The sequence below is a fragment of the Mus caroli genome, chromosome 6 (genome assembly GCF_900094665.2).
Source record: "Mus caroli chromosome 6, CAROLI_EIJ_v1.1, whole genome shotgun sequence".
NCBI classification, from domain to species: Eukaryota; Metazoa; Chordata; class Mammalia; order Rodentia; family Muridae; genus Mus; species Mus caroli.
In genome coordinates this window covers 103,543,199-103,560,825 of record NC_034575.1, presented here as the reverse complement: position 1 = coordinate 103,560,825, position 17,627 = coordinate 103,543,199, and the positions used below count along the sequence as shown (strand labels likewise).

Genomic DNA, 17,627 nt, shown 5'->3' with positions numbered 1-17,627 from the left:
CCTTGGGAGCTTGTAGAATGCCTGTTATATAGGTTATTCACATATATTTATCTAACCAGCAGACCCAGCTTTCAAAGAAGGAGGTGAAGGGTTAAGCTATAGCATGGGTAAGTTTGTTCCATACCAAGAGAAAGTGGCTAATCTCATAAAGGGTAAAGGTGGCTTACTGCAAGTGCATAAGAAATGCTGGCTTAGTGATTGTCTTCGTTTTCTGTTGCTAAAACAAAGAACCAAGATTGGACAATTCATAAACAAAGGGATTTATTTAGCTCAGTGTTTTCAAGGCTAAAATGTAAACATAGATTTACCCGTAAGACAGAGCAGTCTCCATCTTAGTCTATACCCAAGGCAGGTTGTTCGGATGAGTTATCAGGTGAAGTCGCTCGCTGCACAACCCTGCCAAGCTGAGTTTGATCCTCTGATTTCATGGTGGAAGAACCAACTCACTCAAGTTTTCTTCTCCACACCCCCATGGTACACGTTCTTCCTTTATCACAATAACAATAAAATTAAAAAGCCCCATCTGTCAGCTGCTGCTGAGGGCCCTTCTTAACCACACTCATGGCAAAAAGGGAAAGAAAAGAGTCATGTACAGAAAGAGTCAAATGAATGGGGTGGTTTTCATTTATAACCACTCAGTCCATCGTAAACATTATTTCCTTGCAAGAGCAAAACCTAGTAGCTTCTGTCAGATCCCACATCTAATGGGTTCCATGGCCTCAATCCTGCCACACTGGTAACCAAGCATCCATTGCATGAATCTTTGGAAGACAGACTGGATCTAAAGTGTGGTGGAGGTGGCTCTCTGTAAAGATGATGGAGCCACCCATTAGAATGTGCCATATGCATTCAATCGGAGACTCTGCAAGGTACTCCACTCTCAAATGGGAAAGAACACATAGCTTAAGGAAGCAGTATAAATAGGTCATTTACTTTCACTTCCTTTAATTCACTGGTGATTCTATTCACGCTGTTTGCAAAGTTGGAGGTTCTGGTACCCAGCATAGTGTTCTGTATCTGTGGATCCAGCAAGTATCTTGTTGAACTACAACCCATGTTGACATTAGGGCATGTGGTGGTTTGGATGAAAAATGTTCCCCACAGGCTCATGTAGGTGAATATTTGGGTTAGTGGGGGTCCCGTGTCCGTTTTGCCACAGGGCTCAGAGGTGGGAAGTTTTAACTATGCCTACCCCAGATCATCGCCATGCAGGTGTGGGGCTATGGGAAGCCGTGGGACACTTCTCTCGGGGTGGGGAAGCACAGTCTGAGGTCCTGGGGACAGCGGGTGAGGCTCGGGGAGGGGGGGGGAGTCCCCAGGCCTGCAGGATGGCCAGGACTGTCTGGTTCTCAAGCTCTTGGGCTCCCAGGCGCTGCTGGGAGCCGCAAAAGAGCTAAGAACAGAGTGGGGGCCCGGCAGGGCTGAGGGAGAAAAGAGGGGATCTCCGGCTGGATCCCATGGTGTTGAGGCAGGGGAGAGGCCTTGGCTTGGTTGGACGGCTGCTAGCTTGGCTTGGTGGTCATGGCTGGTGACATAGAGAGGCCTTGTACAGAAGATTAGACAGAGACTTTTTAGGCAAAAGCCATTTTCATGGCTCCCCATGGCAAATCCCGATGAAAAGAGGCAGTTTCCAGTCTTAAGGCATTTATTGTCATGACGGAAAGTGGATAAGTAAAACTGTACCCCACTTCTCAGGGTGGGCCTGATGTTAAATACATTTTGCAGGGAGGAGTGTCTGGGAAGGAAAGCGTAATTGGCTAAGCCTTTCAGGCCTTTAGGTACCTCATTAAAATAGAGATCTGTCTTGAGCCTACCTGTGGCCATGTCCTCTACCCTTACGTGACTGATGACCAGAAATCTATGGAGGGCTGCAGCCTCTGTCAGGAGCCTATGTCTGGGAACCAGGCAAAACACCTGCTGTCCCTTTAGGGTCTCTGGGGTTTCTAAGCTTAGCTCAACCAGGAACCAGGCTGCCTTTCACAGTCCTACATAGTTGGTTCGCAGTTGGTGGAGCTGTCTAGGGAAGTTATGCAACTTTTAGGCCTTTCTGAAGCAAGTAAATCGCTGGGGGAAAGCTCTGAGAGTTTATATCTTTGCTTCATGTCTGGGTCACTCTCTTTGTTTCCTGTGTTTGGATGAAAATGTGATCAGCTAGCTTCTTGCTCCTGCTGCCAAATCATGTCTGCTATTATGGATTCTGGCCCTCTAGAGCCATAATCCAAAATAAATGTTATTCCTTAAGTCACTAAGGAAATGGAGATTCTAACTTATCAGGGATATTAATCCTACTCAGTGAAAAGAGTAGGTCTTCAGGGGTCTTTACAAACAGAGCAGGGGTACCAAAATTTCTTATAGTAAAGCTGACAGGATCCTGAGTTAATTTGCCCTCTCTGAACTGTTCTGAACACTCTGTCTTTTTTCCTTCCCCTAAATAATTGTGCACACAGCACTTCCAGGACCTGGGTCTTGTCAGATAGAAGGAACAGGAAAGATCACAAAAATACAACTTGATGAATGTAGGGTTATCAGGAGAGAAGGAATCTTACTAGACAAGATACTTCCATAAAATTGGGATGTAGGCATGTCTGTAGGGCATTGTCTTGATTGATGATTGATGTGGGAGGGCCCAGCTCACTCTATTTCAGTTCCTGTCCTATGTTCCTTCAGAAATTCCTTCAGTGATGAAGAAATGTAAGCTGAAATAAAGATTCTCCCCAAGATGCTGTTGGTCATGGTGCTTTATCACAACAATAGAAGCCTGAACACTGAGGCAAAAGATTTGAGGTCTTTGAGTCACAAACATCCCAGTGCTAACCTTTTGAAAGGGAATAAAGATTATCCTTGACCTGGACTCTATACTATGTAGAACATCCATAAACAGCTTTGATTTTTGCAATGACATTTTACCCTCACCAACTCAAAACAATGGGAATAGCAATAGGTTTCTTGCTAACTGTTTGTTATATAAAGGAGGGAATGTATGGAACCCTTTGCCCAACTTCTGCAAAACTGCCAACATGGAGACAAGAGCCTTGTATTAAAAAATTTCAAAGTATGTTAGAATAATTCATTAAGGACTCACATACTCACCAACCAGTTACCACAATTATCAGGTCATGACTTGTCTTCTCCTACGTATCCCTCCTTTTTTTGGGGGTTAAGGAGTCAAATCTTCAGCAATGAGCACACACAGAGTTTTTCTATATGTATGAATCAAGAAAGGAATTTCAATATTTTAGGACTGAGAGTTTTGTCTGCATCAGTGTAAGAGCATTGCATTGCAGTCTCCTTAGAGCCACTGGGTCTTTTGAAACTGGAGTTACAAGGGGTTGTAAGCCTCCGTGTGGATGCAAGAAACTGAACCTGAATCACTGGATGGTGATCTTAATGACTGAGCCATCGCTCCTTCAAATGAATTTATTCTTTACAAAAAATGAAAGGAATAGCTGGAGACATGGCTCAGTGGTAAGGAACACTGGTTACTCTGCTACTCAGATTGTGGCTTACAACCATCTGTAACTCCATTTTCAAGGGTTATGATTCTTTCTTTTGGCCTCAGTAGGCCCTACCTACACATTATGCACGGACATATACACAGGAAGAACACCCATATACAAAAAATAAATAAATGAGCAAAATCAAAAGTCTTGTTGTTTATGTAAGATGCATGTATTATATTTGATTAGTACATTACTAAATCTTCTTCTTTTTTTTTTTTTTTTGACATAGCATTGATATTGGTCTCAGACTCCTGGGTTTCATAGACTCTCTGCCATCACCCTGCAGAATATTTGATATCAAGGGCAGTTACCATTGGCTGGTTTTGTGCCAACTTGGCACAAGATGGAGTCATAAGTGAGTCTCAGTTAAGGAATTGCCTTACACATATCCTACACATATTTTCTCAATTAGTGATGAGTGAGGGAGGGCCCGATATATTGTGCATGGTGCCATGCCTAGCCAGTAGTCCTGGGCTCTATAAGAAAGTAGACTGAGCAAACCCTGAGGAACAAGATAGAAAGCAGCACCCCTTTATGGCTTCTATAACCACCTGCCTCCAGGAACCTAGCCTGTTTGAGTTCCTGTCCTGACTTCCTTAGAGATGAACAGCAGTGTGGAAGTGTAAGCCAGATAAACCCTGTCCTCCACAACTTGCTTTTTGGTCATGGCGTTCTGTCACAACACTAGAAACCCTAACTAAGATACCACTACATAAGACCATTGTTGTGTGTGTTCTGATCTGTAGACTCCCCCCTTCATCTTACTTTTTTTTTGTCTTACAATCTATTTTCTGATACATCTGTAGAACAATCATTACTAAACTTCATTATGAGTTAAGTATGGTTGCATAGGCTGTTACAGACACAGCTCTCTGTAGGCTGAGGCAGTAGGTTCAGGAGTTCAAAGCTAGCCTGAACTATGTAGCAGAACATAGTCAAAACAAAAACAAACAGCAAACCCCAATAGAATCTTCAAAATGGATCAGAATATTAGGAGAACTTGGATTTCCTGGCTTCCAGTTTAGGTCCAAGTTCAGTGAAAGACAGTGTCTGCTTAACAGAGTCATAGATCAGGATGCCTGTTGTCCTCTGGCCTTGGCACACACCTGCCCCAGCCCCCTTTTTTGCTGTGTTCAGTTTCCATAGATTCTGATGAAGTGTTGCATTTTAAAATATTATTTATTTATTTTTATTTTATGTGCACTGGTGTTTTGCCTGCTTGTATATCAGTGTGAAGGTGTTAGATCTTGGAATTACAGTTGTGAGCTGCCTGGTGGATGGTAGGAATTGAACCCTGGTCCTCTGGAAGAGCAGTCAGTCCTCTTCCATGGCTAAAACCATCTCTCTTAGCAAGTGTTGTCTTTCCAGTAAGTTACCAGGTGATGCTCTTACTGTTGCTATGGTCCAGGTTTGTCCAGGTTGGGACAAGGGACTGAGGTGCATATTTTACAATCAAAGCAGACCTGGCCTCCAGGTTAATCCAGCATACTTAGGTTCCTACTGGGCATACCCTGTCCTCAGGTAGGCCCCTGGCTGCCTGCTCTTCCCTATATAATCCAGACATTTGTTCCTCTCCCTCTCTCCCCTCCCTCTCCCCTTTCACTTCCTTCACCTCCTTCTCCTCCTCCTCCTCCTCCTCCTCCTCCTCCTCCTCCTCCTCTTCCTCCTCTTGAAAGAACCTAGGTGGGGGTTGGAGATAGGGAGGCGCCAGGCCAGTCCGGACATTCTTGTATATCTTCCCTGTCTTTATGGCTAGTTGGTTCCTGGGATGACTTTACAGCCTTTGTTCTTTGTCTTAGGCCCAAAAGCCCTCCTAACTAGCAAGCCGCATGAGTCATGGACCTTGAATTTTAATTTTCTTTCACTTTCTCTCTCTGCCTGTGTGCCCTTTCTCTCTTTCTCCCCACCCCGCACCTTGGTGATGTTCCTGGCCTTGGTCCTTGGGGCCAGTGAACTCACCCAAGAGTAGCTTCCCAATAAACCTCTCTTCAATATATTCTAACTTGGCATTTATTGGTCTATTTTACCAGTGGAGAAATAACCTATCAGTCCAAACTTTGAGAAGTGTTATTTTATACAATCTCATAGTCTAGATTTTCCTAACTCTACTCACTGGTGTTTTTCACTATGCTCACTTTCCTGAGTCCATTTACTGAATTGCTTATAGAGCTTAAAATTCAGGGTTTCTGGTTAGATACCTTGGATTTAGATTTTTGGTGTTGACATGTTTGATACGTGATTTGAGCAGACCACTAATTGTCCTGTCAACACAATGTAGCAGCATCACTGAGGACTAAGTACTTTTTTAAAAAAATGAGTGTTTATGTAGTAAGGTACTGGTGCTCAGCAAATGCTGAATAAATTCAATTAGTTTTCAACCACGAAACTAGAGAGGGGCACATTGTCTGCGGAAGGCCTTGAATACCGTAGAGCTTTGTTGTGGTTTGGATGCTTTTAACTTCAGCAGGTAAACTCCAGCTAACTACCTGGAAGCAGTCACAGGCTATTTATTACCTATGTCAGCCAAAGCCACTGGGTTAAGCACCGCAGGTCACGTGATCCCCACGGATCACATGACTCCGGGAACAACATGGCTGCGCCCGCGCGAGAGCCGGCTCTCTGCTGCTGCAGGAGGCTGGCGCGAGTCTTCTTGCTGCTGGTGTTGGCGTGCGTGGCGGCGGGGAGCGATGAGGCCGAGGCCGGGGAAGGTGCGGCGTCCCTCGCGGGCTCCTGCGGCTGCGGAACGCCCCAGAGGGCCGGGGCCCATGGCAGCTCCGCGGCGGCGCAGCGCTACTCCCGGGAGGCGAACGCCCCGGGCCTGACCTCGGGCCCGCGACCGCTCGCGCTCACCAAGGTGCGCCTTCCATTCCTGGGGCGTGTGGGTGTCGTCGGGCTACGGCATGAGGCCTGGCTGGGCCAGAAGAGGGGGGATTAGAAACTCCTGGAAAGGGTCGAACCACATCCCAAGTCTCTCAGCTACAGAGCTCATTTGACAGGTGACCTCCCCCCTGCTCCTGCCCACTGGGAGGTGGGCAGGGGTTTGTGGCTGTGTTTATCACTAAAACTTAAGAGAGCTTAGCTTGAAGAGTGCTGTCCATTCTTTCTTACCTCTTCTTGCCCACTTCCCCCTTCCTCCACTCCGCCCTCCTGCTGCAGAGCTCCGAATTTAAAGTCTGATGGATTCGGGTTTAAGTTCTAGTTTTAGTACCTGTGGAGCCTGAGTCTCCAACACTGCCTTAAACTCACTGTGCTCACAGACTTGTATTTATTCTGTTGTGCTTAGCACTCCGAGTGCAAAGAAGTATGGAGCCAAGTGTACTTTATTGCTTTTATTTATGTCTTTGTGTAGTGCATAGGTGTGTTAGATGTTAGTATGTACGGATGAAAACAGTGAATATAGAAATGGTCCTTCATTCTACTTGCTAGCTTTAGGGAATTCACCCCAGGCCCTCTGAATAACACTTTTCTTTTGTACTCCTATCCAGTCTATCCTTGTTTCCCAGGTCTCTTTTCTTTCCTTGGCACTAAAGTTCAGGAGTTGGTGGGGGTAACATCTCCTGTGGGTCTTTCCTGACGCTTCCTTCTCTCCCTTTCAATATTTCCATAGATGACTCAGTGGTAGGTAGCAGTGCAACAACTAAAAAGATGCTTGTCTATAAATCCCCACAGCATTTTTTGGAGGGCAGTTGCCCAGTGGCCACTTGTCTATTTTGCTTACTGCAGTGCGGTGTTGTTTTCCTGTTACCTACTTGATGATGGAAAGAGTTTTAGATCTGATTTATTCTCTATGGATTTGCCCCCCTCCTCCCATCCCAGTGCCTAACCTATTTTAGACATTCTGTAATATCTCTTGAGAGATGTTTGTTTGTGTATTTATTTATTTATTTATTTGTTGGTAGCTACAATATTGAGAGGCTATTTTGGGGGTGAAGGTTATTGGGTACTTTTCAAAGAAAGCCTTTGTAAACATATACTTCTACTGTGTACCCAGAGAATCCTGTGCAGTCCATCGTGTTCTGGGTCATAGGTGAGGCACCTGAAGCTTCATGAGTCAAACATTAGTGCTGGAAATTTGGATCGTATTCCACCTATGAGGAATGTCTGTATACTGTGGCTGGACCAAGTTTTGTGTAGCTATTATAGCTGTTGGCATACAGATTTCTTTTGCCTGAGCCTTTTGTGTTAAGTTCAAGGAGTAGAAAGTAGGCAATGGAAAAAGAGCCCTACAAAATAATTTTATATGAGTTTATTTTAGTTTTATGCACAAAAAAATCATACAGTAGCAAATGGAATCAGGATAGCTTCAAGTGAGAGAGGGAGAGATTTATGGATTCTCTATACTTGGGAAGATTGAGACAGCACATGATTGTAGACACAGCTGGATCCAGGGCATCAGGCAGCATCCCCAGGCCCATTGTTCGCTGTTCCTTAGCCATCTTACGTTAGTTTAGGTCTGTTGTATAGAGGACATCCCACCTCCTAAACTAGTTGGAAGAGGAATAATTCCTTCTTAGTGGCTCCAGGAAAAGTTCCCAGGTAAACTTTGAGCCATTGTCCTGCTCCTAGTTGAATTATTGTGGTCAGAAGAATTGGCCATCTGGAATATATACATCAAACTAATAACTTGTCTTATGCTATTTAAACTCACTGAGAAGTTTGCTTGGGGTGATGTTGGTGCCCCCATGTTAGACCCCAGCATGTTTGTCTTCAGAGTGTTCTTCAAGATCCCTTGTCCCAGGATGGATGAAACAGTGTATCCTGGAATACTGGTGGGGGATACTTTGGATATTTATTATTTTAAATTATGTGTATATGGAGTGCAAGTGCCCAAAACAATGTTGTATGACATTATTCCTAGGGAGATATAAACAAACATCTAATCACCCCTGAGAGAGAATTGACGACAGACCAAAGTAAGGATACCACCAAAATCCAGCTTGGGGTTACTTACAGGAGCAGAAATGGCTCTGACACAGCTGCATCACAAGAACACAGCACAGGATGCAGTTCACAAAAACTGGGAACCTGGAGCACACTGCATACCCTGCATGCACTTTCAACAGGTTGGAGAGCGTTGGCTGGTGCCTGCTTCTTCCAAGCTAGTCCAGCTAATTTGACAGTGTCTCTGAGCAGTTTTTACTACTTAAATATGCTAGGGAGGGAGGACCCTTGTGAATATGGTCAGTTGCAGGGACTTCATCAGGTAATTTTTATTTCTTTCTGTGCTTAATGAGCATCTCCAGAGGAAGGAATGCTTCATCTCTCTTACAGACCTGCTGTTTCACCTCTCTGTAAGCATCCTGTATTTTAAGGAGTTTCCTTGCAAGGTGGAAGGTTTTTTGTTTTTTTTTGTTTGTTTGTTTGTTTGTTTTTTGTTGTTGTTTTGTTTTGTTTGCAAGATGGGGTTTTGTCTGTGTAGCCCTGGCTGTTTTAGAACTCACACTGTAGTCCAAGCTGGCCTTGAACTCAGAAATCCGCCTGCCTCTGCCTCCGAAGTGCTGGGATTAAAGGTGTGCACCACCACTGCCCAGCTCAAAATGGAAGGAAGGTTTTAATCTAGCCAGAAAGTGCTGTTCAACAGGAGGCCAGAAGAGGCTATTGGATCTCCTGCAGTTGGTATTGCAGGTTGTAAGCCACTTGATGTGCATACTGGGAACTGAACTCTGGTCCTCTAAAAGCATGTGCTCTCATCCACAGAGCCATGTTTCTAGCTCCTATTCTGAAGCTATTATTGAAACTTCTGTTCGAAATCTTAAGTTTTTCTACTTCTTTTCAGAGCTGTTTTTAAAAATTCCACTTTTTCCCTGAGGACAATAGAATCTGTGTCCAAGGTATCATAGAATATTAAGAATAATGGGTACATCCAGTTTAGTTCCTGTGCCAAGGCTATTACAGGGTTCACTGTGACACAGGCATGTAGCTCATGGCTGAGATGGTCTTACGAATGGAGTGGACTTTTGGTCGTTTTACTTATGAATAATTCTAATAGTAACTTAGTCTTCATATTCATGGACTTACACATTCATTCAGTGAAGATCATTTGCACTTTGACTATGGATCTCATGCCATGTGGTATGCTGGAGGTTTTGAAATGAAAAGTTTGTTTTGGGCTCATAAGGCGCCTAAGATACTGGTAAGGAGAAACTGTGTAACTGAAGAGGCAGTGAAGGTAGTTCAGTTGGCAGAGTGCTTGCCCAGCATGCATGAGCATGGACCACAGTTTGATCCCTATTGCTCATATATAAAGCTGGGAGTGGTGACATGTGTTTTAATTCCAGTACTAGGGAGAAAGCGATAGGAAGATACCTGAGGCCAGGCTAGCCTAACTGGTCAGCTCCAGACTAAAGAGAGATGCTGTCTTAATGGAACTGCATCGCGATCTGGAAGATGATACCCGAAGTACATACACACACACACACACACATACACACACACACACACACAGGCATGCAAATACATAAAGCATGAAGAAAGTATAAGATACTTTGTGAGTTTGTGGGGGCAGGGGGCAGAGAGGAAGAGGAGAGAGAAGAGAAGAGAGAAGAGATACTCATCAGAGGAAACAAAGATACCCCAACATAGCTAAGGAAAGGATGTATGGCAGGAAAGGCCGCAGAAGGGATGGTCCCTGAACAAGGACATAATTCCCAAAGAGACAAAATCACATAGGGAGCTTATACAGCCAAGTTCAAGTATGAGGTGGTGGTAGATTCTCATGTGTGGTGGTGATAGATTCTCATGTGAGGTGGTGATAGATAGATTCTCATGTGAGGTGGTGATAGATAGATAGATTCTCATGTGAGGTGGTGATTGATAGATTCTCATGTGAGGTGGTGATAGATAGATTCTCATGTGAGGTGGTGATTGATAGATTCTCATGNGATAGATTCTCATGTGAGGTGGTGATTGATAGATTCTCATGTGAGGTGGTGATAGATTCTCATGTGAGGTGGTGATAGATTCTCATGTGAGGTGGTGATAGATAGATTCTCATGTGAGGTGGTGATAGATTCTCATGTGAGGTGGTGATAGATTCTCATGTGTGGTGGTGATAGATTCTCATGTGAGGTGGTGATAGATTCTCATGTGAGGTGGTGATAGATTCTGATGTTTAGATACTGTATGCCAACATATGATAGACATTCCTGTATACTTTTTTTAAAGATTTATTTATTTTATGNACATGAGTACACTGTAGTTGTCTTCAGACACACCAGAAAAGGGCATCAGATCCCATTACAGATGGTTGTGAGCTACCATGTGGTTGCTAGGAATTGAACTCAGGACCTCTAGAAAAACAGTCAGTGCTCTTAACCTCTGAGCCATCTCTCCAACCCCCTATATAATTTTACATAGGGAAGAAGATTTGATCAGGTTCACACCTTGATTTGTTGATTGGTTAGTTTATTTATGTATTTACTTTGAGACAAGGTCTCACTGGCACTGGCTGCCCTGAAACTTGCTAGGTAGACCTGACTGGTCTTGAATTTATAGAGATTTACTACCCCCTACGTCCCCAGGGCTGGGATTAAAACCGTGAACTATCATGCTTGGCTCTTTTGTATTTTTTGAAGTAGATGTTACATTTACATGGTTGGTCCTAAAGTTTAAAAAAATGGGTGTGGAGTGAGAAAAATGATTGCTCACTTACACTACTCACCCCCAAGCAGAGGCAAGGGAATCTCAAAGTCTGTGGTCCCACTGTCACCTTTACTTAACCTCTTCTCCTCGCACACACTGGGACCATCACATCCTCTGTGTGCACCCTGCCTTCCTTCCGTCATTCTGTCATGGTGAGACTGCCCCATGCCATCTTATTAAAAGGTTCCTCTTTTCCTTCTTATGTCTGCTTTGCTTTCTGTTTCTGCATGACCTACCATTTGCTTCAACAATCCACTACTGATGCTTTAGTTTGTTTCCTATCTTTCTCCGAGACAGATCTGTGGTGCTGTGTTGGATACAGAATATGGACATTTTCAGTATTCTGGGACCTAAATGCCTGAGAAGTGAATGGCTGGGAGGAGTAAATGGGTGTCAGGAATGGGGAGAGGTGAATGGGTGAAACTGGAGCCAGGGAGACCATGAGTAAGGATACCTGAGAGTGGAGAAGAGGGAGGTCCAAGGAAGAGATGGATGGGGGAGAACTGGTGAGGCTAGGAGACTATGGATGCTGGGATTTGGGGTTGAGGGAGTTAGGGTCTCTTCTTGGAACAGGACTGATATATTGGACAAATATATATGATGCAAATCAGCTGAAAATAACATTGTTGAGAAGGCTCAGTGGTTAAGACCACTTTCTGCTGTTGCAGAGGACCTAGGTTCAATTCCAGGCAGCCACACGGCTGCTAACGACCCAGCTCCAGAGGATCTGATACCCTCCTTTGGCCTTGGCACTGCATGCGTGCACATACATACAGGCAAAACACTATTGGAAAAAACCAATACCATTATGACTGGCAAATACAGAAACATGATTAAAGTAACCTCTGGCAAAGTGACTGTAGAAATGGAAGATAGGGCAAGTAGTCCTGGATTTCTAACTTCTGTTTCTGTGTGTTCCTACTTTTCTATGCTTGTTGCAGCCCCTCCCTTTCCCCAGCTAATTACCTCTTTGATTTTCTTTTCTCTTTCTTTGGTTGGAACTCTTGTTTCTAGGTCAGAGACTTGACAGTTCACAAAATCCGAGAGCCCTGTAAACTGACTTCTTTCCCCTCATGATTTTAAACCTATACTTTATATCTATAGTGTTCTCACAGATAGTATAGTTGAAAGCCTATTTTAATAAAGATATAATTCATATATCATAAAATTCATCCTTTTGAATTTTATTAAAGTATATAACTCGGTGATTTTAGTTTTTAGTGAAATCAAAACTTATTGATATCTTATTCCAGAATATTTCAGTGTCTCTCAAAGATACAGCATTTCCATTAAGCAGTGATTTCCCGTACCTGATACCTCATAGCCTCTGGCTACTACAGACCTACTTTTTTTTTCATTAATTTTTTAGTTACTCACTTTACATCCCAATTGAAGCCCCCTGCTCTCCAAGTTCTCTCTTTACACATCTCCTTCCCTAACCCCTTTCCTTCTCCTCTGAGAAGGGAGAGGTCCTTCTGGATACCCACTCTGGCACATCAGGTCACTGCAGGACTAGGTACATCGTCTCCCACTGAGGCCAGACAAGACGACTCAGTTAGGGGAATTGGATCCACAGACAGGCAACAGAGTTGGGGACAGCCCCTGTTCCAGATGTTTGGGGACCTGCATGAAGACCAACCTGCACATGTACTATATATGTTGGGATGGGGGAGCTAGGTCCAGCCCATGCTTGCTCTTTAGATGGTGATTCAGTGTCTGGGAGCCCCCAAGAGTCCAGGTTAGTTGACCCTGTTGCAGACCTACATTCTGAGTCCTTGTGTTGTCCTGTTTTGAGTATTTTATTATTTTAAAACTTTTATGTGTGTGTGTGTGTTGTGCATGTCTGTGTATTCGTGTTTGCATCTGTTCGAGTGCATGAGTACAGTTTTCCCTTACCTCCTTAGTTCACTATTGCAGTTTTTCCAGAACTGTGTCCTTTGTATGTCCAAATTTGTTGTGAGGTTCAACTAGAAAGATCATTTTCCAGAAGAATTTTCCCTTCTTTCTCTGACTTGTGATGCACTGTCATTAACATGTGGAATGATTGTGCAAGTGTGTGTGTGTGTGTGTGGTGGTTTGTATGTGTGGGTACACAGAAATAAATGCATAAGTGGAGGCCAGAGGTTGACATTAGCTGTCTTTCTCAGTTGCTTCTCCATTTTGTTATTTTATTTCTGAGGAGCATCTATCATTGAGCCTTGAGATCATTGATTCAGTCAGACTTGCTGGCTATTGAGCCCTTGGAATCCTCCTGCCTCTGACCCTGCATCCCCACCACTACTGGGGTTACAGATCTGAGCCACCATACATGTCTTTTATGTGGCTGCTAGGGATCCACACTCAGGTCCCTGTGACTGTGCAGCAAGCACTTTCCTGGTGGACCGTCTCCCACGACCTTGATCTTGGTAGTTTTGCAGAAATTTCTGTGGTGGGGGTTTTAAGCAGTGAGCGCTTGATATGCGCTGAGAGCTTTGTGGCCCACACAGATGCACTTTGCTTTTGATGCGTGATGCCCCGTGTTTGCCCTTTCACTGCAGATGGTCCCCATCCCTGCTGGAGTATTCACAATGGGCACTGATGATCCTCAGATCAGGCAGGATGGAGAAGCCCCTGCCAGGAGAGTCACTGTTGATGGCTTTTACATGGACGCCTATGAAGTCAGCAATGCGGAATTTGAGAAGTTTGTGAACTCGACTGGCTATTTGACAGAGGTATGGGCTTGCGGATGGGAGGGAGAACTGGCTGTTTTCTAGAACACTCAGGAAGGCTTAATAGCTAGAAACACTGAACACTTTGTGCCCAGCACTGTGATGGGCACTTTTTTTCTTTTCTTTAATCTAACTTCTCCCAGCAGCTCCGTGGTATGCCAAGCTGAGAGTCAACACTGATACAACCTAACCATACTACTCAAGGATTGCAAGCAGCGTGGACCACAGCCCTGCTCCCAACCCTCCGTGGTGCTGTGGTAGTTAGTGTTTTAATCCACCTGACAGGGCTGCTGCTCACTAGGCTTTCTGAGAACACAGACGGCAGGACACTCTCCTCAGCGCACCTCAGATTGCCTGTCCCATAGGCGTTACACACTTTGTAAATGTGCAGGGCTCCAGTGCAGCGTCTCATCCTGCGGCTTTATTCCAGTTTATTCCAGTGTGGGTGACTCAGCAGCCTTTTCCAGGGGTCACCAGATCCATGCAAGGGGGTTGGTTTTCTAGTTGATGTTTGTTTCTGTGAGAATCTCAAATGTTCTTGGTTCCTAAATCCTGTCCCCTTTTATCTTGAAAACTTTACCCTTTTATTCAGTGTGTGGGGACCCAGCTTAAAAAAATTGTCCCCTAACACCTCCCCTTTTGTATTTAAACAGTTCATTTGAGGGTGAATGTCAAAGGCAAACCAGCATTTGGGTTCAGTTCTGCACCGCGTCATTTCTTTGGAATTTCCTAAAATATACCAAGTGGTTGTAAATCTTGGTTGTAGATATTTGTAGTAAGCTAAAGTCTCTATTCTTTTTATTTCATATTCTTAAATCAATTCATAATCTAAGTTAAAGAGAGAGGAGTAAGGGGAGAGGTAGGGAGACAGAGAGACAGAGAGTGACAGACAGAAAGGGAGGGAGAATAGGTGATCGTAGAGGCCAGGCCAGGTGTTGGATCTCATGGAGTTAGAGGTCCTGGTGGTTGCGGACTGCTGGAATGCCACTTTATTTTGTGAAAGAGTCTCTGTTTGAACCTGAAGAATGCACTTGTGGCTAGACTGACAGACCAGTGAGCCAGAATCTACCTCGCTCTGCCTCCCAAGCCTCTAGCACTGGGATCACAGATGTGTGTAGCCATACTTGGCTCTTGCTTGGTCAAAAAAGATCCTGATCGTTCATGCTTTAACCACTGAGCCATATCTCCAGCGCTAGAGGAGTTCTAAGAAAGGAAGGCTTTACAGAGCATAGTTCTTCTGGATGACCAGCCAGCAGGGGAGAATGGAAAGTCTCCGGGAATGAGGATGGGAACTATGCTATCCATAGAGAAGGATAGAGCCCATGCCCGTGAAATACTGACAGCAGCAGTTTCTGGTTTAGCCCTAGACCAGGCATGTGGTAGGTGTTGTATATGTGTTGAGTGACTAAGTGGCTTTGGTTGCTAGGCATCATGGTATCACTAGGAACACACAGATGCTATCAGGGGTGAAGAGAACTTATCTCTAGTCAGTAAGAACAGTCTGGAAGCTCCTGTGAGACCTGATGTATAGGGGTTAGGACTCAGTTAACTTTATCTGGTGAGGATAGGTTTGGAAGAGGACACTAGGGACATTCCAAGTACTGGTCTTGGTTGACGTGAAGAGACTGGGGAAGCTCTGTGCATTTCTCTTGAGTTTGCTGAGGTAGAACCACTACATTTAACAGAGGCAGTTTGCTCTGGCCTCCTTCCAGCTCCGCAATTAGAATCTCTGGGGTTGGTGAGCAGCAGTCTAAGTCTTAGCAAGCTGCTGTGTGAGCTCAACTGGATAACTGGGGAGCCGCTGGCCTAGTGTAAGAAGTACACACGGCCAGGCATTGGTGGCGCACGCCTTTAATCCCAGCACTTGGAAGGCAGAGGCCAGCCTGGTCTACAAAAGTGAGTACCAGGATAGCCAGGGCTACACAGAGAAACCCTCTCTTGAACCCCCCCACCCCCACCCCCCAAAAAAAGAAGTACACACAGGCCTGTGCAGAGCTCTGAGGAGTCCAGGAAGGCAGCCCTTATGTTACATGGATTTGGAAAAACAGTGGACTATGTAGGAGGAAAACCAGAACAGTAGAGTCACAGGAACTAAGGGACAAGGGATCCCACTTTCAGAACAGATATCAATGAATGTTTGTGATACCACTGTTAAGAACTGTTTAAAATATAGATTTCCACCTGATGCTTAGATTGGCCCATGACAACTGTAAACACATAGAGCATATCAGAGAATCAGCCATCAGTGCCGTTTAATTCTTTTAGGCAGATCCCAGGAGCAGGGCAGAGAACAAACAGCTTGCTTGTGTAATATTACATATACTAAATGAAGTCATTTCTCAGAGTTATTTACAATATTGGGAGAAATATGTTTCCTTCCATGGGTCGTTCATCTTCTTAGAATCTAATCTTGTGCAGCCGGCAGTCTTATCAGCTAATCTGGTCTCACATGAAAACAGTCTCTTGAGGGACATGAACCTTCTTTAAGAGGAACTTAGATACTTTCAAGACATTTTGGGAAAACTCGAATTTACTTGGATAGGAAAAATCACCATAGTAGCACTGTGAAGAAAATGGCACCCCGGATGCCCCGACTCTAACCTTTTCAGGCTTTTTCTTTTTTACTCTCCTTATAGGCTGAGAAGTTTGGAGACTCTTTCGTCTTTGAAGGCATGCTGAGCGAGCAAGTGAAAACGCATATCCACCAGGCAGTAAGTGATGTTTAAATAGGCTCTCATCAGAAACACAAGTACTACCTTCCTCTCCCAACTGGTGCCTCGCCATTCTCCCACTGAGGATTTTTCTCTGAGTCACGGGTCCATGGGCCAGGGTACCTTCTCTGGCTGAAAATGTACAGGCCCAGGAAGATGTTTAGTTTCTGCCTATCCCTTAGAGCGAGCAACACTGCACTGCAGAGTAGAATTCAGCCCTGTACTTTGTGTTTTACTTGCAGCCATTTTTAGAATGGAGGATAAATGAGAGCTTTAGACTTCTGTTTTCAAAGTCTTGATCTTGGCAGGGGCTGGTGTGGACCTAGAGTTTCATAAGTATTCATGAATCCCTCTGTGCAAACTCAAGTCCGTGGAAGGAATACCTTTGCTGTGGATGTTCATAGCAGATGGGGGCTGGGAACTAACTAGTCCTTAGAGGAAGGGGCGTGCCATCATGTACAGAGAGCATACAGGGGTGTGAATTAAGTCTATTTTTCTCAGACATCGAGGCCATTGACTAGGCTCTGTAAGTACTGTGTGTCAGAAAGAACTTGGGATTCTTTGGTCAGGTCTGTAAATAATATTTGCTTGTGTATATGTCTCATAGATATGTAAAAACAAGAGAAAACGAGGTTAGCTGCGATACTGAGAGTTCTCACAGTGGGCAGAGACTGAAGAGCAGGAGACAGAGAGTGGGCCTTGAGGGCCTGCCATTTCAAAGAGGACAGACATGGAAGGTGAGGATAAGGAAATCCCACCTTAATCTTCCTCTTTCATGCAAGTTACCTTTAATTAATTTATGCACGGGGGCTGGAGAGATAGCTTAGTGGTTATGAGCACTGGCTGCACTTGCAGAGGACTTGTGTTCTGTTCGTACTGACATGGAGGCTCACAGCCATCTATTACCCTCAGTTCTGGGGGATATGATGCCCTCTTCTGGCCCCCACAGGCACTGCAAGCTTGTGGTGCACAGAGATACAGGCAGGCACACCCCCCTCCCCCCCCCATAAAATCATGGACCTGGAGGGCATCATCCTGAGTGATGTAACCCAATCACAAAAGAACTC

General features: G+C 44.6%; 1 protein-coding gene across 1 annotated transcript in view; it reads left to right on the top strand.

Annotated features, from left to right (window-relative positions):
- Positions 1-6,069: 6,069 nt before the first annotated feature.
- The window catches only part of Sumf1 (sulfatase modifying factor 1), a 78,464-nt gene continuing 66,906 nt past the window's right edge, over positions 6,070-17,627 (top strand). Inside the window, exons 1-3 of the mRNA XM_021164694.1 lie at positions 6,070-6,354; positions 13,679-13,852; positions 16,486-16,560. Of these exons, the coding sequence (XP_021020353.1) occupies positions 6,091-6,354; positions 13,679-13,852; positions 16,486-16,560 (513 nt within the window). The 5' untranslated portion in view covers positions 6,070-6,090. The remainder of the gene's footprint in view (positions 6,355-13,678; positions 13,853-16,485; positions 16,561-17,627) is intronic.